This window comes from Indicator indicator, chromosome 2 (assembly GCF_027791375.1).
Source record: "Indicator indicator isolate 239-I01 chromosome 2, UM_Iind_1.1, whole genome shotgun sequence".
Taxonomy (NCBI): domain Eukaryota; kingdom Metazoa; phylum Chordata; class Aves; order Piciformes; family Indicatoridae; genus Indicator; species Indicator indicator.
The window spans coordinates 52,233,915-52,257,411 of NC_072011.1; the positions used below are offsets into that span (position 1 = coordinate 52,233,915).

At 39.1% G+C, this 23,497-nt stretch overlaps 1 protein-coding gene across 5 annotated transcripts in view; it reads left to right on the plus strand.

The window, feature by feature from the left end:
* RPS6KC1 (ribosomal protein S6 kinase C1) overlaps positions 1-21,748 on the plus strand; it is a 94,766-nt gene extending 73,018 nt beyond the window's left edge. For all 5 annotated transcript variants that reach the window (XM_054394098.1, XM_054394104.1, XM_054394111.1 and 2 more), the window contains 5 exons: positions 1,768-3,345; positions 3,617-3,706; positions 15,427-15,509; positions 18,406-18,501; positions 21,591-21,748. In XM_054394098.1, coding sequence (XP_054250073.1) covers positions 1,768-3,345; positions 3,617-3,706; positions 15,427-15,509; positions 18,406-18,501; positions 21,591-21,701 — 1,958 coding nt within the window. In that variant the 3' untranslated portion in view covers positions 21,702-21,748. The remainder of the gene's footprint in view (positions 1-1,767; positions 3,346-3,616; positions 3,707-15,426; positions 15,510-18,405; positions 18,502-21,590) is intronic.
* The last annotated feature ends 1,749 nt before the right edge of the window (positions 21,749-23,497 follow it).

A 23,497-nucleotide genomic window follows, 5' to 3' on the forward strand; every position in this document is an offset into this window, starting at 1 on the left:
ATGGCTCCTTCTTTGCCCTGCTGAACAGCTGTGTAATGCCTTGGATTTAAGGCAGGTGGATTCATCTTAAGAGTCTGCATGGAACCACTATCTGCCACAGAGGCAAGGTACTGCTCATCAGGCACTTCTGGCAGGACTAGGGACCTTGGTCTCACTGAGGAAGGGCAGCAGGTCACTTGAACCAGGCAAGCTCAGAGTAAGCTGCTGCACTGGGCTGAGGGCTGCTGCTCTGCTGGGAGTGACTGATGAGCCATGTGTGCCGCTGAGGCACACGGCACACGTGTAGGTACTTTGAACACATCTGTGTGTGTATTTAAAGAGCTTATGCCATACAGTGGTCACTGTAGCAGTTCCATTTCCTGTGAGTGCTGCTTCTGTTTCTCCATTTACATAGCATCTTTTCTCATCATCTTCTAGAAGCTGGCATGGGTCCTCCTGACCTAAAAGGTCCATTTGTGGCTTAATGGCAGATAGCGTGTGTATAAATACAGCTAACTTGTCATTTTTACCATTGGACTCCAGCCGTTAGAATTCCCTCTTAATACTTTTAAATATACTTAGTTTCACCAAAACCAGCAATGAAACAAACGCTTTCTTATTTTTTTTGGTACTTTTTAAAGGAATTTTGCCTGATATGGCAAGTGTTTGAAAATAACTACTAAAGACTTTGTTTTGGAAAAATATAAAATAATATACCCAAATAAGTAAAAAAAAAAAAAAAATTACATCCTCCAACAAAACAAACAAACAAAAGCAACAAAAACTGCAAGTTTGCAGATGCCCAGTAGGCTGAATACTTTTTTTTTCTTTTTCACTTCTACAAAGATTTTTTATTAGAACTCCTGTGTTTTCCAGAATTGCTGTACAATCTTTTAAATATAAGTGTCTTGACTTTGCATTTTTCCTTACGTTATCAAAGGTGGCTTTCTAGCTTTCAGCCAAATCCTTTGCCACATGCAAGAGATGGAGTACTTCTTGATCTATTTTGTGCAATTTAAATGTTGTAATCTGTGAGCTTTTTCTTTGCATCTGCAGTATTTGGAAATGTAGAGAGTCTTAATTTTTATTTTTCAAATTTAATTATTATTTTTGGAGCTTCTTAGAGTCTTTGATATGAAGTTACATTTGCCAGCGTAACTTAGGGTATTGATAAATTCTTGTGTAATGCATCAAGGTGTAAAAAACCCCTGAGTTCTGAAGTTAAAGGGGGGGGAATACATCCATATTTAATTAACGAAACCCTACTTCTTCAAAGAGAGACAGAGATCCTTAAAATGTCCTGCTAATATGAGATAATTCCCTTCTCCTTCCCAAACTTGCTAATTATTAGTCTTCAGTCTGTCTCCCCTCGTATTGCTGATGAGCTTCTGATACAGAAATATTCAGTACAGACAGAACCGGTGATGGACACTAAAACATTTGATCTTCCCTAGTTTTTGCTTTCTTTTGAGACAGCAGATGGAGAATAGTCACCATCGTGCAACTTGAGACAGACTCTGAAATGAGACTTTACTGAAGATTTTTTTAATAATAAAAAAAAAAAGCTTAATCTCAGATGCAGCTCTTTAAATATTTATATATTAATACAGATCTGCTTGAAAAACAAGTTACAGTCCCTGTAATTATTTCCTCCTGAGGTAGCAGATCCAACTTGCTCTGCGGGTATAATGGGGTAGTGTATTGTGACAATGAGGTTATTTGCTTATTTCATAATGAAACTGATTCTATTTTGAATGAAGAGATTTCCCCCCCCTTCTTTTCTTGCAGGAGGAAAATTGTGGTCTTGCCTCAGTAAGTTCTTAAACAGAAGTCCTGAAGAGAGCTTTGAAATTCCTGAACCCAGGACATCCAGTTCAGCTAAAATATACCTGGAGCAGCCAACACCAATTCCTAAAGAAATTGGTAGCAGCACTGATTCCAGAGAAAGCTATGGGGGGAGCTCACTAAAGGTGGTCCCACTAAAGAGCAGCCTAACGCCAAGCTCTCAGGATGACAGCAGCAACCAGGAGGATGGCCAAGAGGGTTCAAAGTGGATGGACTCAGGATCCAGCTCAGAAGAAGAGTGCACTACTAGTTATTTAACATTATGCAATGAGTACGGGCAAGAAAAAATTGATTCTGGTTCTCTAAATGAGGAACCGGTGGTTAAGCTGGAGAGTGAAGGTCTAAATACCAAAGAGAGGAGTTGCTTGCAGAAATGCAGCGTTGTTGGCCGTGATAACTTCACCTCTCAGATAGCATCTCAGGAACAAAAGCTTGTCATTGACGATGATGAGTCAGGAATGGCTAGCCCTACTAGGATATTGGACTCATTGACTAAATCAAAGAACAGCCCCATGGAACTCTTCAGGATAGACAGCAAAGATAGCACAAGTGAGCTCTTGGGGCTCGATTTTGGAGAAAAATTATATAATCTGAAATCAGAACCTTTGAAGCCATTGTTTTCTGTCTTGGATCATGACAGAAGTTTGGATGCCCTCGAGAACAAAACGGGTGTCAAAGCTCATGACACCATAAGCAGAGGTTCAAATGACTCTGTGCCAGTTATCTCCTTTAAGGACGCTGCTTTTGATGATGTAAATAGCACTGATGAAGGAAGGCCTGATCTCTTAATAAACTTACCTGGTATGTCTGATGAAACAGAAGAGTCAGCAGCATCGAGGCCAAACAAGTTTACAAAAACTAATGGGGACACTTTGGAAGTAAAGTTGTTAGAAACACCTGATGTCTTACAGTTAAATAATTCTGCAGAGCCTTGTAAAGCATTTCATCAAGAGCCAAATCATGTGGCACCAGAATTTGGTGATCCTTCCCACCGGGAAGCAAATGGACAAAACAGTGTCACTCAGGGAGCTCTTGGGACACTCTTTACTTCTGACCAAGAGGTAGGTAGTTCAGAAGACGGGGCTCTGTTTCAAGGGCTTGGAGCCTGCTCCTTAAACATGACGAGCAAAGAAGAAAGTTTATTTGTTTCCAACTCGCTCTCAGGTGTTCAAGATGTGAGCTTGGATGGAGATATGTTAAGAAACGAAGCAGTGTTGCTGTTTTCCGATCAAACTGAAGACTTTGGGAAAGAGGAAATGGACTCGGCTTTGTTACCAGCAACCGAAAGTAAAAAGACAGCACCAAAGAGGGAAGACAAAATAGCAGTAGCAGGGGAGAAGGAAATACATCAAATTTTTCAGGACCTCGATGAAAGATTATCCATAACCTCCAGGTTTTATATTCCAGAGAATTGCATTCAAAGATGGGCAGCTGAAATGGTTGTAGCCCTTGATGCTTTACATAGAGAAGGAATTGTGTGCCGTGATTTGAACCCAAACAACATCTTATTGAATGATAGAGGTCAGGAACTTTTGCAAATGCATTTCTTTTTATTCGCTGTTGCTTCCAATTAACTGAGTAGGCGTTTTATCTTGTAATTAGTATCTTCATTTCCTGTCTAGAGCTTCATTATCAGTGCAGCAAATTCACCCCCAGTAATAGCTTCTAGTACTTAATGATGCCATTATTCTTAATGATACTGTTTTTAGCTACAAAAGGAGTAATTACAGTTCACTTCTGCAGAAAATGGAAGGGAAAAATGTTTTGATTTCTCCTGTCGTTTTGTTTTTAGGACACATTCAGCTAACGTATTTTAGCAGGTGGAGGGAGGTTGAAGATTCCTGTGACAACGATGCCATGGAGAGAATGTACTGTGCCCCAGGTTAGAGCAATCACCTACAATGTTTCACTTGGAAGGTAGACTAGCAGCTTTCATTTTCTCACAGAGCCTCTATAGTGTAGAACTTGAGATCATGCAATATCTGAATTCTCTTTGCTTTTTCTGGAATGTCTTAAAAAGCTAGAGGGCTCATAACTGCTTTGTTGTTGAACTATGATAATGCTTGTTAGATCGTTTCCATGAAGTGTGATTGTATTGAATGTCTTGTTTAAGCAAATTTAAGGAATGTTTTGTTTTCTTGCGGTTATTTGCTGTGTGTGAGGAGATCTTGATAAACTGACAGGAGCAAATAAGGGAAAGGGCAGACTGAAAAGATGACATGGAGAGCCTTAAAAATACAAAAATTTATATACGCAAAGAACATGGAGGGGAAAAAAACCCATAGCATTTTGAAAAATACATCCCTAATAGGCTCAGAGGTACCTCTGACATTTTTGATGAGCTACAGCGGGCTTTGAAATAGTTTAGACAGCTCTTTTCTTAGAACCGCTTTCATCAATCATGAGGGTAATAAAATCAATCTCTTGGGTTTTTGTAGCAAGGATGGCACTTGAAAACCAAGCCCTCCCTCTTTTCCTTTTTCCAATTTATTTTCTGCTAATATAGTGGTCAAATGGTAGTGACAGCTAAAAATCAAGTGTTTTACTTAGAATTTAATATTTTAAAATTTTCATAGCTAGCTTAAAACCCTCTACTTTTAGAGCTGAAATGACTACTGGGAGGTTATTCAGATTTTCAGTTTCTTTTTGTTCTGAATTTGAAATGCTGACATAACTTTTTCTGCTCAGTGCGTGGTCTGGCCAGGCATTGCAGCTTGGCACACAGGTAGTCCTCAAGCTCACAGTCTGCAAATGTGCTCAGTAAAATTGAGAGTAATAGTGACTAGCAATGGAAGTTCTGAACTTGGTTTGGCATCAGCTGTTTACTCTGTGATTTAGTCCTGCAACTGAAATACTGTAAGGAACTGCTCTCTATTAATAAAGGTGGTGGGATCCCAACAGAAATCTGAATGCCATCCTCTTCAGATAAAAAGTAGCCAAAATATTTTCTATCCAGATACAAGTCAAAAGGGCAGGGATTACAGAAAATAATTCTTTTTACCTATCAAAGCAAACCCAACACCTTTGTTTTAACCCTCACTCCACTTCAAGAAAAAGGAAATCAGTGAATCCCAGCAGTTCTTCAGGTTGTGAAATAGAATTGTGTCCTGGTTGCCAGTGTGTATGATGTCCTGTTAGAAAGAGGCCTCCTGCCTCCCTAATCCAGCCTCCTACAAAGCATTCGCTAGTTGAGCAATAGCAAAGATGGAAGCGTGCGGCCTTTTCCCACCTTGTCATCATTAATGAGCTGTGAATGTCAAAGCTTACTTTTTCTGTATTTTAATGAGGATCCAAAGAGAGGCTTTTTTAGCCCCCTAAGCCCCAACCAGCCAACTCCTGCAGTAATTAAGTGTTTAGGGAGCAGTTGAAATAATATTTAGAAGTCCCCAAATGCAAGGATAAAGTTTTCTGCACCATCATTATTTCCACCTCACAGCACAGGTGTGGTTTCCATCGGGCTTTTCTTGGTTAAATTGCCTTCTCCTCTCCACCCTCTCTGCCCTAGCCCAAGCTGCAGTTTGCTTTGTGTGTCTGTGACTAGTGATCTACAAGATGAAGATTTGCAAATGCAAATATTAAATATATGCAAGATGGCTGAGTGGATATTGCTTTATGATTCTTACCTTTCATATTTCTTTCATCTTAATGTTCTATCTGTAAAGCGTACTCTTATTTAAGTGTAGCTATTTTATGCCAATTTTTGCATAGAGGAGTAACACCTGGTATAACTTAGCAGTACAAAATATATGTTGGAGCCCAACTGCCATTCTATTCTGAGCAATGATTTAATACCTATGTTTTCAATACCGGAGTATAGCTGGAGCCAAAGAAGCTTTCTCAGGGCTGCTGCTGCTGCTTGTAAATTTTGCTCTAAAACTTTCAATCAGTATTAAAAAAAGTCATGCTAGTGGGCTTACTTTAGACTTCAAAGTCTAAAGCAAAGCCCCCCTTTTTTGGATGATAGTTTTCCACTTTGAGTTTACTATGTCCCTGGTACCCATGCCTTTATGATAGCATACCTCTGTAAGCTGCTTCCTAGAGTAAAGATTTTGAAATTATACTTGTGCTCAAGTTCAGTGCATTAAGAGGAATTGTAATGTTTGGGGTTTTGAAATTCTTTTTGTTTTAAAACACTGATTGTAAATGTATCTCTCAGCTTTATTTTTTCTGCTGAAGGGAGGATTGAAGTTTTGTTGAAGTGAACAAGTGATCTTCACAAAATTTAATCGGGTCCTATGATTTCTTATTGTAACAGAACACAGTGACTAACCGTCATTCAGAGTGAGTCTTTATCTCATTTTGAATTTCCCTAGGATTTCCAATATTGCGTGCTGTGTTGCCCTACCTCTGGAAACTCTGTCTTGCCTCTCTTTTTCTCTCCTAACTGAAGGATACTGAGAAACTTGGATTGTAAAATTTTGTCTCTGTGTTGTTTAGCTTGGTGTGTGTTCAGGATAGAATAGGATTTTTATATGGTAACTTGTAGGTAATGTGATTTTGATGTTATGTAAATACACTCTTTAAAAGTACACAAGGAAGGGAGGATGTCTATCAAAACAGTCTTCAAAGGTCTGATGTTGGAGACTGAGAACAGATGATGATTCCTGGGATGTAGTTCTTATTGTGCATTGATTATTGAGGAGCAAATTATGGAGGCAGAAAAGGGAAAGGATGAATGTGAAATTTAAAGCAGGATATAATCAATTTAATGTAGGTAAGAAAATGGTACTGGAGAATTATATAAAACATGTAAAAACGTATTTGAAACAATTTCATCTTTAATTAATTAAATTTCAAGTGTTACTTTTATGCAGAGAGAAGTCCTAAAGTATTGAGCAGTGAAGTGCCTAAGGACATACTTAAAATCTGTTATTTTATTGGCTGAAGGAAAGCATGGAATCATCTGTGTTGTACAGTTTATATATCAAATCTATTTCCTGGAGAGGCTAGGAATAACAACGTATTAATTGAGAAGGTTTTCAGACTCAGGGGAGAATGGAGTTCCAACTATACAGTTTGCTTGCAGGATCTAGGATTTTGTATTTGAGACTTTCAGTACTTCAGGCTGTAACATGTATTAAGGCAAAGCAAGGTAGTATTGGTATAGAAACAGTTACCAGGTCCTGGCCATGGTGAATAGCAAAGACTGGCTCAGCTCTTGTTACCCTGTGAAAAGTGGAAAGGCAATATAACTGCATATGCAGAAAAGAGATTATGCAGTGTGTATAAAAAAAATAGAACAAATGCAAACATTATAAATGGAGACTTGTCAAAAAGATAAGAGATAGTTTTAAAAGCTACATTCATTCCCTGCTACCAATAGGATTAATTTTGTATGAAATACCAGTTGTCATTTTATAACGTGCATAAATTAAAAGCAGGGCTGAATGTGTTGCACGAAGTGGCACTTTTCCACTATTGACGGCAGGTGGCATTGTACCATTAATGGATTTTGCTGTTGCACTTAGCTGGCTCTAATTTGCCAAACTTCACATAAGAACTGGAGACAGAAGATGGGGTTTATTTGTAATGATTTGCATATCAAGAATTGTACTCACAATCTCAGAGTCATGGTGTTTTATAGTGCTGTTGAACCTCTTAGTAAAGCTGGATAACTTTACTGTTGCATAGTTCCACTGGGGGGGGGGGGGGAGAGAAGAAAAAAAAAAAAAGAAGTTCCTGCTGAACCAAGTACTACAACAACAAAGCTATCTGCAGATGCTTGAAAGTAGCGCCTGTGCTATACTTTGATTAATGGCCAAACTAAATCTTTGCTGTTCACCTATGATAAGTCAAATGTTGTTTCTCTGATCCACAAGGGAAATGATGGATTATAAATCATCTCCTATAAACTCAACATCACTTTAAGTAAAACTGTGGGGGATTTGGCCAAGAATAACCTATTTGCCTTTAAAGAAGAAATTAAACACTTGTAGCTGAGAATTTCTGCTGTGTTAATATGGTTTAAGTGAAGTTTGTGGTTTATTTATTTATTATCCCCCCCCTCTTTCTAGTAGTTTTGTTTTCTGAATGTTTTAAAGTAAGCTAAGCAGCTGATGTCTGCAAAAACAAAATTATTAGTAGATCAGATGGCAATGATTCACTGCTGTTTAAACAGCCCTTTGCTCTCTGTGCCCCGTGAGAACTCTTATCATATATTTGTCAAAAACCCCCACAAAACGTAACAAAAAAATCCCTCCCTTTATCCACCTGCCTGGTGGCTGATAGTATCAGCAATGTATCTCTTTATCTCTCAGTTAATGTGCCTTGGTATTCTGAAGGGGGGGAAAATTCCAGTAACAGATTCAATTTACACAGACAGAAACTTGAGCAAATGCCAGCCTAGCAGGGGGGCCATTATTCTGCTCTATAAATAAGTTTAAAAAAGAAACAAACACACACACAAACCTGTGAATCAACATGTTTTGGTCTAATTGAGGGAAAAGCAAGATAGATGAATTTTGAAATGCAAATGATCACCTTCTGTTATTTAAGTATCAGTTTTGCCAACTTTGTGATCTTAAATATAAAGACGTGTTACATTTTAAATGGAGTAATAATTAAATTCCATTCTCAGTAGCCATGATTTTAAAAATCAAATTGCTGTGTTTTTTTAAAAAGCTCCTTCATAGCATGCTTAATACCTGTGAGAAAGGAAAAATTGTTTACAGCCACAGCCTAGTCAAGACTGTCTTCAGCTAAAACAGATTAAGCTGAGGATTTACTCATAAAGAGAAATCTTTTAGGTACTTTTTCAATCTAACCTGTGAAGTGTCATGTTGTTGAAGCAGCTTGCTGTTCTAATATCTTGTGTAAACAATGATGTGTGAAGGAGATGTTTTATTTACACTCACTGAGTTCTTGTTCCAGCAGCAGGGATGCTCTCTGTTGTATCCCTGTAGTGTTTTCGGAGGGTAAGATTTCAGAACTAGGCTGCTTTTGGAGTCTTTCTTCTTTCTTGTCCAAACAGTGAATTTTTGCTAGACTGAATTTACTAATATCTGGACATTTGCTTGTGGAGATTGTAAAGCCAGAGAGAGCTCAGCTTCATAGAATATGTAAGTAGGAAACTGACCATCAGTACTGCATTGTATTATTCTGATACTTTCTTAAGCTGTGTGTTTATTCACAGAAACTAGCCTTCACAGAAGCCCACATATAAATATCTGGTATATTTGGATTTATCTAACATGCTACTAGTTGTACACAATGCAAAACCTAAGCAAAAAGGAGATTTTAGGGAGTAAATGATTTTGTCCCAAAAAAGACCAAAATGTTTCAGTCTGCAACCTGATTTTTTTATACTCCCAAATGAAGATTTCACCTATGCTCTTAAACATTGTATATACAGATGCAGAGTGCAGCTGATAACCTAAAACATGTGGCATGAAAATAAAAATTGCTAGGTTGCTATTATTAGCCCGTATGCTATAATTTTTATTTACTGAATAAGGAAAAATGGTTTGCCTCTGTTTACCAAATACATATTTGATGCTGGAAAACCTGCATATTATTTGTGTATTTTTTTCAGTAGGAGTTTGCAGGCGCTGATTAAATCTGCTGTTCTGTGTTACACTAATTTAATTGGAGTAGTTTGTTTAAGAAGGAAAATAACTGTAGTAAAATAACTGTAGTAGATTAAAGTGCTATTGACCCTGAGATGTGTTGCGGGATGGACTGGTTTTAGTGTAAGACTGGACTAGATTTTTATCTCTGACTCTGCCGTGGATTTTTGTGTGACATTGTTTCAGGATAATCCTAAAAAGAAAAGGAAGAAACAGAGCAGGTGAATGGGCTTTGGGCAGCAAAGAGAGAAGGATGGCGTTGCTTGATTTGACAAGCCCAAGCAATAGGAAACAGGACTAAACATGAACATGGAAAATATGTGGCTGGAGTGAATAATTAGAAAAGGTCTGGAGCCACAGGAAAGGTGCTAATTATTGTGAAGCTGAGAGTAACAACTTTACGACAACTTTACAACATCCTTTGGTAGTGGTACAGCTCTCCAAAGACTTCTGGTTCTGCAGGAAACAGTGACAACTAACTGCTCCCAATGTATCACAGTGACATGAACCTGGAGTAGGTGGTTGAAAGCACAAGTCTGGGGAGAGAGTCAAGTATTTTCAGAAAATAGTCTGATGTGGTTTGGTACTCAGGCTCGTTGTAAGTACACTAGGTGTTTCAGGTAAAGCACATGTTCTTGTGGTTTTTTTGGTACACTCTGTAACTAAAGTAAGCAGTAAAGTGTACCAAAGCTGTTGATTTGTAAAAAAAAAAAAAAAACATCCAGTGTTTTATCTGCCTGGCATAAAAGGCATTTAATAACTCTGGAAGAAACTGTAATTTATCCATGTGGTGTGGCTGATTTTGGTTTTTATTTTCTTTTTCTACTTTTAGAAATTGTTACAAGATAGAGCTAAGACTTGAGGATAATATATAAGGTGCCTTTTGAAAATACATGGAACTAGCTGCGAGGTTTATTGATGTTTGCTTTGTTTTGATAACAGAGCCGTAAAGTTTCTTTGTCTCTTCTGTCACCCGATTATTTTAAAGGAAGTTTTAATTCCATCTTGGGCTGCTAAGAGAAAGAAAGAGAACACAGTTCCCTATATTAATTTTTTCTTTCCTTTAGTGACACAAGGCAATTTCTTCCAAAGAGGAGCATAGATGCTGCTATGTTTTTTGAATACTCTTAAGATGAAAAATTTTCATCATCCATTTGATCTTAACAGATGTTCATTGGACTTGCCTCACTACTTTATTGTTTAAAGACCATGATAAATTTTTTATACTTAACTATAGATGGTTCAATATTACATCTTTTAAATTGCTAAAGCATTTTAGGCAAAGCATTATGGCCAGCTTGCTTGTGTGATAGGTTATTTAGTGACTGTATCTTGCGATATCTTGGCTGACTGAATCTGCCTGGAGTAAATTAGCTTAGATGCATTTTACTTGGTTCTCTGCAAATGCTTCTTTACATATATAGATATTAAAATATGATAAAATAGTAAGCTTTTAAAATTAAATGAGTGTAAAGTAAATAGAATTTCTGAAGCGACTCTAATGGGTTTTTGTGCAATACTGTTTATCTTAATGGCCACAGAAGGGGAAAACACTGTGTCTGATGTTTTCAGGATGTTGGACAAGTCCATTTCCTTCTGAACACACATTTCCTTCAGACACCTGATAGTAGTTTAGATTGGTCTCTTTTCTTATTAGGGCAGAAATGATACTTAAAGGTATGCTGTTCCTATTTTGAAGCATGGGCTAAAGGAAAGGGTCTCCTCAGGTTTTTAAATTCTTTCGAGTCCACCAAGAGTCAGATGATTCCCTTCTTAATTTCAGGAGAACTATCTCTCAATGCAAAGCCTTCCTGACTCTTAGGTGTTTGGAGAAGCAGTATTTCTACCTAGACCCTATTTTCTTGTGAGCTGAGTTCAGATGTTTGTGGGGCTTTCTCATGTTAATTTTATTTTACAAAGTTCTTGACTGAGTTTTTGTTCTTGGTGAATTGGAGGCCATCTGGACTGAGTTGCAGAGTGATTGTGATTGTCTAAGCCCACCTTTAAGTCTGTCTTTTTTTTGTATTAAGTAGTGATTTGATGTGCTGGTCGGGAGGCCTTGTTGCCATCCTTAAAGGCAACTATTTAGGAGAAAATGTTTGAGGCCTGGTAGCAAAAGCCTTTGAAATCCTTCAGCATGAAGAGTATATTTCAGGTTAAGCTGCTGTGGAAATAATGAGAATGTCAACCTTGGTGTTACAGTTAAAAACTTTGTAGAGGATGTGTGTTCAGGAGAGGTAAACTTCTGCTTTTTCATTGTAGAACTGGCACTTCTGTTTAAAAATGCAAAGTGATGTCAGCTACGCACCCTTATCAGGAAGTAAGATATTATTGTGTTTATTGTAAATATTGAGATATGTGGGGAAACCATAAAGAGATGGCCTTTCAGCTGAGACCAGCTGCTCTGCAAGGAGGATAGTGCTGGGTAGTGAAGGTGTTTACCTGTACCATCTGTCTCTAGCTGAACCTGATAACACTTTACAGATTTCCTTCCCTTCAGTTACCTCAACAGCTGATGCTGAAATTGATTCTGTGCAGGAATTTAGCGTTGCTATTGATGTGTGCTACTTGGTGCTAGATGTCATAAGGGCATGCATCAAGAAAGCTCTCCCTTTTAATGAATTTGCAGGAAAGTTGGAAGAGCTACTTATTTTTTAATCTTTTTTCACCCTACTTTTATTTCTTCCACTTCAAAGGAATTTGTATGTGAGGATGATCTGACTTTTTTCTTTTTTCCTGCAAATTTTGTACTGCTAGTCCTAGAAACAAACACCATGTACACGTGTGCACGTTTATACAAATGTGAATAAAGTCCTTGATTTCGGTCATGAAGTAAAGAATTGGCAGAAGTATCCCCATCTTATTCACTTAAGCTTATGGGTCGCTACCATTTATTGTCTAAATTACTGATGAATTGAGATGAAAATGTTTTCTTAGTGAAGGTGGATATTGCAGTTCAGATTTATTGCAATATTAAAGCTTTTTAAAAAAAGCATATGTTCTGTGTGGTATATTACACTAGCTACCTACTCTGTACCACTTGAAAGCACTTCATAATCTATAGTTTCTAAATTTTCCCACGATGTGTAGTCAAGATAAAATGCAGTGTTATTGATATGATATCCTGAATTTATTATGATCAGTATATTGCATCAGAAGAAATGTGACCTATTTGAAGTAAGGGAAAGTAAAAAACACATGTTTATTTCTACTATTCACAATGATGTTATTTTTTCTTCTTTTTTTAAAATTTTTTTAAGAAAGCATTTTAATCTGAAATAAGGAAACTTTGGGTCGTAGGGAAAGCAATGGAAAAGCAGATGTTGGGTAATAGGAGAAAAGTTGCTGAAATGTAGTTTTTGTAAAAAAGAATGCTCAGATGTTCCCCTCGGCTGAGTTTTCCATTTTCCATTCTGTGTTGGTTCAGGTAACTTGTCATGCAGTTTCTGCTGTGTGCATGAGAACCTAGCCAGGGCCTTTCAGCACAGGGAAAATTTGTATTACTTGACTGTTCTCAATGTATCCTCCTTGTGTCATTTTGGTTATGGGCAAAAGTAAATGGAAGAGTTCATAGGGCTGCTCTCTTAAGAGATCTGCAATGACATTTGTTTTGACTTGGCATGTATTGAACGTGGTCGTACGCTTAAATATGAGCTTGGATTTCGAGGAGCAGACTTTTTTTGACTCTTGCTCTGTGTCTATTTCTTTCATCAGTGAAGTAAGTGAGGTTACATCAGCTCTGGTAACGAACAGTGTGTGATTCTGTGAAAGAACGCTGTTGTAACTTTGATACTTCAGAAAACTGGATCAGCATCTATGATTGCCAACACAAAAGGAAATAGCAAATCTCAGAAATTAATTTTTGGTAATATTTCTTTTCCCTGTTCTCAGAATGATTTTCTTTTCACCCTAAGAATACTTTTTGTAATTTGAAAAAACATATATATGTATACTGGACTGTAACTAAAGAAGCCTATGCCCACTAAATACCTTTGGGGAAGAATGATTTATCTCAGTTGCGGTGTTAGTCTAAAACTTAAGATGTCTAAATATGGGGAAGTTAATGGCAGTGTAGGAAGAACTGAGGATGTAGTAGTAGTAGTAGTACTCTCCTTATTCTGGAATAAGTGTGGAATTTAATTTAAAAATAAAAATCTTCACTTATATGGAAGAAAGTTCTCATAGTCTAGAATATTCACAGGACTGAAGCCACGTAGGAAAGAAAACTCTGCTCTACAGAAACCTAAAGTATTTTGGGTTACATTTCAGTTTCCATTCATGTTATCTTTTTTGAATGTACATTATTGGCACATGCAGTGCTAGGAAATCACTGTCAGACTACAAATGCATTTCCATTCAGTAGATTTCGCTGAGAGGTGCTGTGAAAACCTTTCACCAGCTGGTTCACATGGAAAGTCCTGAGGTTGGCTTGTTTTAGTTTTTTAAAATTTTTTGAAGGACAGTTACTTAGAAGGTCTGCCTTTCTTGAACGGATGTAAAATTAAATTGCAAGACCAGATTTACACAAATTTTCTCAATTGACAAGAATTTTAACTTCAGCTGGATGCTTTCCTGGGATCTTAAAACATTAAAAATGCATGTAATTATGCTGATACAGTTCCTCATTTGGCTGCCATTATATCTTTGTAAAAGTTTCTCGATGCTGATAGAAGTATTAATCTGTAAGGAATGGAATAAATTCTAATGTGTGGCACCCTTACAGTGATGTATTTGGCATTCAAACACCATTAACTGTAATAAACTTTTTATTGTGAGAGATGTCTTAACTACAGAAACAATGTCTGGGCCATCCTTCCTTGTTACTCTTGCAACAGCAATCTCAGTCTAGTCCTACAAGGTACTGAGCATCTTACAGCTTGTAGGGCAGCTGCCTGAGGGGGCAGCCCTCTGCACATACCTGTGCTCAGTGTGCTTATGTGCATCTCTGCATCTGGGGAGTTCTGGGGATACCACTTTCCTTTCCTTGTCCCTGGAGTGTCACTTATCTGTAGTTTTCCTTGGCCATGCTCATACTAAGCTCCATAAAATGATGAGCAAGACTTTTCCAACATGCCACAATGCTTTTCACAGCAACAACTATGTGACTATATGCTAATTATTCTCCTCTCCTGGGAAGCTGGTGTGGCTTTTGCCACCAAAAATATTTTAGTGCAACTTCTGCAGTTTTTTGACAATCAAAATGAACGTTTAATCTTCGTTGCAGTCTGTTTTTCTGCCTATTTTAGAGCAGACAGCGTGGTGTGTTTTTATTTATCATTTTTTGTAGTTGAAATCCTGAGTCAGTGAAGGCCACATTTTCTGCAGATACCATGCTATTGAACACATGAATGTGTGTGGCAGGAAACTCTATGAAATGCTGTCTCACCTCTCCACTGTCTCTTGTGCATGGAGAGCAATAAGAGAGTGTTTGGTGCAGAGTGGATGGTGAGGAAAACATCTTTTGCACCTAGGTACAGTTTGGGTTGAGCTGTAGCAATACACAGTTGCTGGCTGTGGTTATGCTATGTGGAGTAGATTTAGCATCTCTGTTAGCCAGCAGACGAGAGGTCATTGTCACCCGTGGTGATCCCAGCCAAGGGTGTGGGTTAGCCATGAGACAAATCCTGCGGTATACTCTTACAACATCCCTTCTGCTGCTTGGAGAGATACTTCAGGATGCTCTGGTCTGTCCAGCTCTTCTAACCAAAGGAAATTCTCTAAATATGTTTTGCTTTACTCTATGTTCCTGTCCAGTTTTAGTCCAGTGTAGAGGAACCCTAACTGTAATGCCCACAAGTCTTGAAAGTGCCTAGGTATGCACGGGAAAGGCAAATTATGCATGAAATGTATAGTGTTGCTGTGTTTGAACAATGCAGTCTGTAGGTGGCTAAAGGGCTAACTAAATTGCAGGCATAATCAAAGCTCTGTGGTATTTAGTATATGTTCTGTCAGCATTAAACAGTCACCTTGTAAATATATGTTAATTTTGAAGGTGCAACTGACCTTTTAAATATTAATTGAAATGTCTCATGCTTAGAGGTTGGCGCTATCCTAGAAGAGACAGAAGCCTGTGACTGGTGGAGCCTCGGTGCCATTCTTTATGAACTCCTCACTGGGAAGGTAGGGCTGGGGTCAAGTTACTTGATAAAATTGACCTTTTGGCCAGTAGTTTCTCACAAGTGGTGTGCCCAGTTGTGATCTCCTTGCTTGGCTTTCTCAGATGTGCTTTACCAACTTGAGTACCCTCAATTTGCTTGGTTTGTTACTCAGTCTTTGGCAGAACAACTTGGCTGAAAATATAGAATCATAGAATGCTCTGGTTTGGAAGGGACCTCTGAAGGTCATGTAGTCCCAACCCCCTCTGCAGCAAGGAGGGGCATCCTCAACTAGATCAGGCTGCCTAGAGCCCTGTTGAGCCTCACCTTGAATATCTCCAGGGAGGGGGCCCCAACCACCTCCCTGGGCAACTGAACAGTCCACCCATCAAATCTATGTCTCTCCAACTTGGCCATTAGTATGTTGTGGGGAACCGTGCCAAAGGCCTTGCAGAAGTCCGGATTGATCACATCCATTGCTCATCCTTTATCTACTGATGTAGTCATTTTATCATAGAAATCCACTAGGCTAGTCAGGCAGGATTTCCCCCTACTAAAGCCACGCTGGCTCTCTTGAATCACTTCCCTGTCTTCCATGTGCCTTAGCATGTGATTTAGGAGGATCTGTTCCATGATCTTCCCAGGCACGGAGGTGAGGCTGAAAGGTTGGTAGTTTCCAGGGTCCTCCTTTCTACCCTTTTTAAAAATGGGTGTAATGTTTCCTTTCTTTCAGTCACCAGGGACCTCACCTGACTGCCAGGACTTTTCAAATATCTTGGAGAGTGGCTTGGCAACTACATCAGCTAGTTCCTGCAGGACTCTGGGAAGCATCTCATCAGGTCCCATGGACTTGTATATCTTCAGATTCCTCAGATGATCACACACCTTGTCTTCACGTGCAGTGGGAGGGACTTTGTCTCCCTGGTCTCCGACTTGTGATCTGTCAACATGAGAGCCATGAAGAGAGGAGTTGCAAGTGAAGACTGAGCCAAAAACCTTGAGAATCTCTGCCTTCTCCTTGTCTGTTGTTACTAGCTCCCCACTGTTGCTCATCAGGGGAATACACTTTTTTTAACCTTCCTTTTCTGGTTTATATACCTGTAGAAGCCTTTCTTGTTTTTCTTTACAGCCCTTGCCAAGTTCAGTGCCAGCTGCGCCTTGGCCTTCCTGACCTTTTTCCTATAAAACCAGGCAATGTCCCTATACTCTTCCCAGGATGCCTGTCCCTTCTTCCATTTCCTGTGTAGTCCCGACTTGTCCTTTAATTTGACCAGCAGGTCACAGCTCTGCCATGGTGGTCTCTTGCCTTCCTTGTCCAATTTCTTACATGTGGGGATTGAGATCTCTTATGCTGTATGGAAAGCATCCTTAAGGATCTGCCAGCTCTGTTCTGCTCCCTTGTCTTTGAGAGCTGTTTTGCATCGAGTCCTATTTACTGACTCCTTGAAGGGCTTGAAGTTTGCTTTCCTGAAATTCAGAGTCCTGACTATGCTTCTCATTGGCCTCACACCCCTTAGGACAATGAACTGCACTAGCGCATGATCACTGCAGCCCAGGCTGCCTTTGACTTTGACATTCCTGATGAGTTCACTGGCATTTGTGACCATCAGATCCAATAACATGTCCCCTCAGATCAGGCTGTTAATTTCTTGTCTTAAGAAGCTGTCATCTAGGCACTCTAGGAGCCTTCTGGATTGCCTGCATCCGGCCATGTTGCTTTTCCAACAGATGTCGGGGTGGTTAAAATCCCCCAGAAGGATGAGAGCCTGGGATCACAAGGCCTCCTCAAGCTGCAGTAAGAAGACTTCATTGATAGGCTCTGCTTGGTCAGGCAGCCTGTAGCAGACTCCAACCGCAAGGCTCCCCTTGTTGTCCTGATCCTTAATACCTACCCATATCCTTAATACCTACCCATAAGCTTTTGACCTGCTTGTGGCTATTCTTGAGCAACAACTCTTCACACTCTATCCACTTATTTACATAGCGGGCAACACCTTCACCCCTTCTTCCTCTGCTGTCCCTTCTGAACAGCTTGTAGCCATCGATAGCTACACTCCAGCCATAGGATTCATCCCACCAAGTTTCCATAATTGCCGTTATGTTGTAGCTTTCCTGTAGCAGAGTAGGTTCCAACTCCTCCTGTTTGTTGCCCATGCTGCATGCATTGGTGTAGTGGCACTTCAGCTGGGCTGCTAGCCACGTCACCTTCGTAGAGGGGCACCCCATTGTTTCCCCCAAGGTGTTTCATGGGAACTACTCTCCTGTCTCTTGTTCTCTCAGAGGCCCCTAGCTCAGGTCTCTTAAGACCTTGCCTTTGCTGCAGTGCTCACAGCATGCTTCAGGGCAACAGGTAGAAAGCCATTACTATCACCCCATCCTTCCAACCCTGTTTTTCTACCACTTGTCACAGACAATTTTGATACTGTCACCATCTCCCACTTCAAGCGAAATTGCAGACTGAGGGCTATATAAACAAATGACCATGCTATTCTCTTAACCACAGTGAAATCAAAGTTCTCTAATATCCCTTCTGTAAATTTACAAATTTTGCCCTAGCAGTTTCAGTATTATTTCCTGGAACAATATAGAAGCCGTATGTTTTTGTTACAAATTAATTTGATATTTTGAAACTGCATGCTTAGACAAATGAACTTCATCTTTTATTGACAGTTCTGCATGAAGTCCACCAAATTCCCAGACTTTTCAAGTTTGGGCAATACAATACAACCACTAAGCCATAAATGTTCTAAAACTGTACAGTCCCTGTAAATATTCCTCCTAAAAGCTGTACTTGATACTAGGTAGCATTGAAATTTTTAGCTGTGTGTGTTTGTTTGCATGTATATTAGGAGGTACTCCAACACTATTTTTTTTTAATTAATAAATGTGTCTGCTTGCTTTGATTTTCCTTTCTTCTCCAGACTCTGGCTGAGTGCCATCCATCAGGAATAAACACTCACACTTCTTTGAGTATACCAGACCATGTATCCAAGGAGGCCAGATCACTGATTCAGCAGGTAATTGAGGGGAATATTTTTTTATAGGTAAACTTATAGACTGAACAAGTACTTATCTACCTAAGTTGTTCTGGTGAAGTGAGCACAGAACCAGAAAGCTACTGATAGGAATGTTGGTGGGTTTTTTGTCAGCACTGGTGAATTTAATTGTCCAGTTATTTTGTTCTGTCTGGAAACTTTGACTTCTGCTGACAGGTGTCTCTGTAGAAAATCAGAGTGCTTTGCCATTTCTTCAAAGAACAAGTTTGGTGAATGCTAAGTGCTTTGGAAACATCTGCTGGTGATGCATGAACACTTTAGGAATTCTGCCCTAAATGTTCATGGAAATGTTTTTAGTGAATTGAATTAAACTAAAAAATGTTGATGCCAGTTCAGGAAGATAGGCCTAAGTACTAGGAAACCTGTAACAACCGATCAGAAGCTATGATCTTGCTGTGTTTGAAAATCTATAGCTGTCCTCCAGGAAACCCTCTGAATACCATTTGTTAGAAAAAAGTACTTTAAATTTTGAATACAATGAGTTTTGTAATAAGAAGACAACGGTTAGGTTGGACAAAAGAGAGAGCACCATTTCCAAAGGAATGGGAATAGTGTCGACTGCCTGTTTTAGTTTACTCTTAGGTGGTCATGACTGAGAGAATAAACTTGTAGTACAGGGTCTTGAATTTCAGGTAATGCCATTTTCCTTCTCATTAATTTTGACTAGGAAATGGAGCTGAATCTGATGTATTCCATTTAAGTACAATAAGTGATATATGTGAATGGCTTTGAAGTGTATCTTGCTAGTTGATGCATAAGTAATGACGTCACTTAGCAGTAGATTTTAAGAGAGCAGGGTGAAAAAATTAGTTCTTGAAGAAAACGAAGGAAAGAGATGTTGAAAATTCTGTGAGCCAAAAGACCCAGCGATAGATTAGTTTCTGTCCCCATTACCATGAAATGGTTAATGAAAATGGAACAAGGCATTTGGACCTTGTATTTTTCTATAGGTGACATGAAGTCAGTAAAGGTGAAAGCATGTGTCGATGTGTTTTCTGGCAAAGGAAGAAAAGAAATTGAGAAAAGAAAGATCTCATTTTTGTAGAATCTGCACTTATGTTGTTAGATGGTAGCAAGTTGTTATCCCACCTACAGGTACTGCTGGACTCAAATAGCTAAGGGAAAAGCAAAACCACACTTGGTGAAAGGAATTCCACTCATTAGGACTAGAAGGGCAGACAAATTAATTCGTCCAGTCTGCTTCTCCCTGCCAGTGTTGGATTGTTCTTTGCTGCAGACTAATGTATTGCCTGTTTACAAATACGCCAAATTTAAGTGGCAAATATATCTCTGACACTCACAGATTTATTACAAGGCTATATCTGTTCGGACAACAGTAACCCCAGTGTCTGTTAGGTTAAGCTCCTTCTAGTGTAGTATGGTGACTTATCTGGTGGAGCTTCAGCTATATGAGCTAGTAAATCACAATTTTGTTGTGTGACTATCCAAGGAAGCTGCCATTCATTGTTGAGGAAGCCTTGTCAGGAAAAGGAAGAAAGCTTTCTTGGCATGGATAGCAATTTGTCATTGTGACTTTCCTTCCCCCCACTGCCAAGGGTAAACAGGTCAAAGCATCATAGAATAACTCTCTGAGATCAATGTTCAGCTATACAGAAACTTGTGTCAGACGTTGTCTCCTGCTGTGGCTTCCAGTGCAGGTGACTTCCTTGTAAACACCTCCTTCATTTAGCCAGCTTCTAAGAAAACAGAGATGAGTTTATTTCTGGTGAAAGATGAAGTTGTTATTTTCATGTCGGTTTGGTATTTTGCACCCACATCCAGGCTTTGCTACCAACAAAATATGCACTGTGACTTTTCAATAGGTATCTATCACAGTTTCTGTTGCATCTGCTTTCTAAGATTAAAATTCTTCTGGAAGCACAGACTCCTGAAAATAAATGCCCATGCTTAATTTTCCCGTGCTCATTTTGGTTGTATTTCAGCAGAAAGGAGAGAGCTTCTGGCTGTGTCTGTTTCTGCTGACTTATGGAAGATACCAGAGCTGCACTATTCACTGTCACTGAGCTACCTTTACTGTGTGACATTATGACTACCAATAGTAGAGCCACCTTAAAAATGTGTAAATTCCTGTGGGTATGGATGTAGACTCACTTAGATGTTGAGTGCATTAAGATATGAATACACATTGTTCCAAGTGACAGCTGGGAGAAGTTATCCTATTAGCTGTTGTCAGAAAAAGCAAGAAAGAAGTCATGCCTTTGTACTGGCTGTAATTGAATAGAGTATAAACAGTTCTCTAAAATGGCAAAATATTTTTGTGTGTCTTTATTAGTCTCTTTGGAGTATTACCTTTGCATTGCCTTTTTATATGGATTGGTATCTTTAAACAGATGTAAATATTTTGATTTCCTTTTCACATGAATCCAGCATATGATGTACAACTAAAAAGCAAGTGAAGTGCTGAATTTTAGGAAATTTCCATGATGCTGTTACACTGTTTTCTCTCTTTCATTGGGCTTTTGATTTTTCAGTTTGTCTGTTTACAGGGCTGTTCAAAACTCTTCTGATTTTTCAGTTTTAGTCCATTTTTGGGACTCTTCAAAACTCTTATTTTTTTCTTGTTAGGAAATAGAGAACTGGATGTAATATCCTGATATTTTAGCAACAACTTGCAATTTATGAAATGGAAAGTTACTGACCACTGTTGCCGATGTAGCCGTAACAGTGGTGTGAGCAAAGGTTAATATGAAGCAAATGCACTGTCCAGAGTTCTACCAATGCAGGTTCTTTTTAAAAAATGAGGTTGCACTTGAAATGAAGTCCCAGTGTGCAGTGCTGCTGGGAATTGCATGCTGTGATCAGTAGTCTCTGAAGACTAACACTGAGACTCAAGGAAGGGAGAGTCATCTTCCATTTATTGAATTTTACGAATTTCAAGTATGCTTTCGCACTCTTGAAAGTAATTCATAGAGCTGGGAAAACAGTAGGATGTCCCTTACCTTAGACCTTTCTGGAACTTTTAAGTAGTTGTTTTTGTTCTTACTCACTCAATTTCCGCCCCCCCCCCCCCCTTTTCTTTTTATATCAAGCTTTTGCAGTTTAATCCTGCGGAGCGTCTTGGTGCTGGTGTTGCTGGTGTTGAAGACATCAAATCTCATCCATTTTTTGCCCATATAGAATGGGCAGATCTGCTGGGATGAGATGTGTGCCCTCTGAACAAACTCAGGTCAAGTGGACAAGTTTCTCTGGCACAGAAACACCCTGACTTGCTTCTTTTGGATGTCCCAAACAAACCGTTTGGATGTGATGACTAAAGGACGTTGGAGCAATTGGGCCAAAAGTGACCGCTTTTAACAGGAATCACGGGTTGTACAGGGTGCTAGCTTATTTTTACAACAACTGTTTGCTTCAGTGTGCAAGTATTTTCACCAAATGGTGGCTTGTGATGAAACTCCTGGGCAGCATGTTTAGTGCTGCCAGCATGTTGGCTGAGTAGAAACAAGAATGTTCTCCTGGTGCTTTGTCTGATGGTGGAACTGTCTATAGACTGTGCCAGTTGAAAGTGTCTTTTACAGTGTCAATAGACCATTTCCCTGTTCTAAGTACAGCTCGGGGTAGGGGGTGGAGGGGGGGCAGGGAAGGAGCAAATAACTTATTAATGGTATATGCTGAATAAAATACTAAAATGCTTTATGCAAAAGTTGACACATTAAAAATAATATATCCATTAAAAATTAAGAAAGCTGTTGCATAATACTGTGGTATGTGCCTTGAAAATGGCATATCATTTCCCACTGTGGAAAGAGCATATAAAAGGCAAATAACGCTGTCAGATGTTGTACTTTGTGGGCTGGCAATGCCTGTTTAAAACCTTTGACTCTGTAGTATTTGATGAGCTACGTGTTAAATTCACTACAGAAAGGAAAATCTTCTTTTCCTCAAATGGATAAACACTGCTTTAGCACTCTAATAAGGAGTAAGCAAACATAATGTTAAATAAATGTATAGATTAAAAAAGGAAAAACTTCTCTCATCACTGCACCCACCACTTTATCACTTAATGAACTTTACTTCCTCTAAGTGTCCTATTTATAGCTGCTGCTTCAGGAAAAAAAGCCCTTTTTGCTCGTGCTCATGTGCTTGAGGAAGCTTCTGAACTCTCCTGTTTGTTTGTTAATAGTCTTAATAAATCAAAGAAAGCCTTCACCCACTCTACTGCTGTAACAGGAAGAAGCCTGGGAATTGCTCATGCCAAATGACTAAGTGACATCTCTGAGCAAACCCTAGTGGGTTAGACTTGGGTGTATGCCAATTAGCTGACCTGTTTGTTAGAAAGGTCTGGAGAATGGGAGAAGAATATAAGACATGCAGAATATTTTGCTGTGTGCTGCTGTTGCTATTAAGCAGCCATGCTTGTATGGGTTCCTGATGTACAGATCCTGTACACTGTGATGCTTGTATAGTTTATGGGTCTGTGAGGTTTTTCCTAAATGTTCTTTGCTCTTAATTTTTTTTTCTCCTTTCCTTTTTCTTCTTCTCCCCAGCTTTATCCGGAGAACAAAGGGCAAATTCTCTTGGGAAAGTGAGGTGACAGCAATGATCATTGAATTTACAACTCAAAAAAAACCCCGTATCCCTCCATTTGTATTTTAGCAGTGTATTTTATGGGCACTCCCAAAAGCGCATCTGCACAGTCTCCATCTGTTAGGCACTAGGTCTGTGTATTCAAATAAAGTGGAAAAGGAAAATGGTTCACTTAAACAAAGGAAATCTGGAAACTTTTTTTTTTCCTTTTAAAATTATTCCACTCCCCTCTTTTTTTTTTTTTCTTTTTTTTTTTTTTTTCTTGTTTCTTCCCTTTCTTGTGATCACCAGGCCAGCAGAGGGGCTGTAACAACACTGCAGGTTGCAACCAGGTCACTAGTATCACTGCCTACGGAGTGCTGTCCAAGATTACATCACTCTCAGACACTGTGTTTCAACCTACCACCCTCTG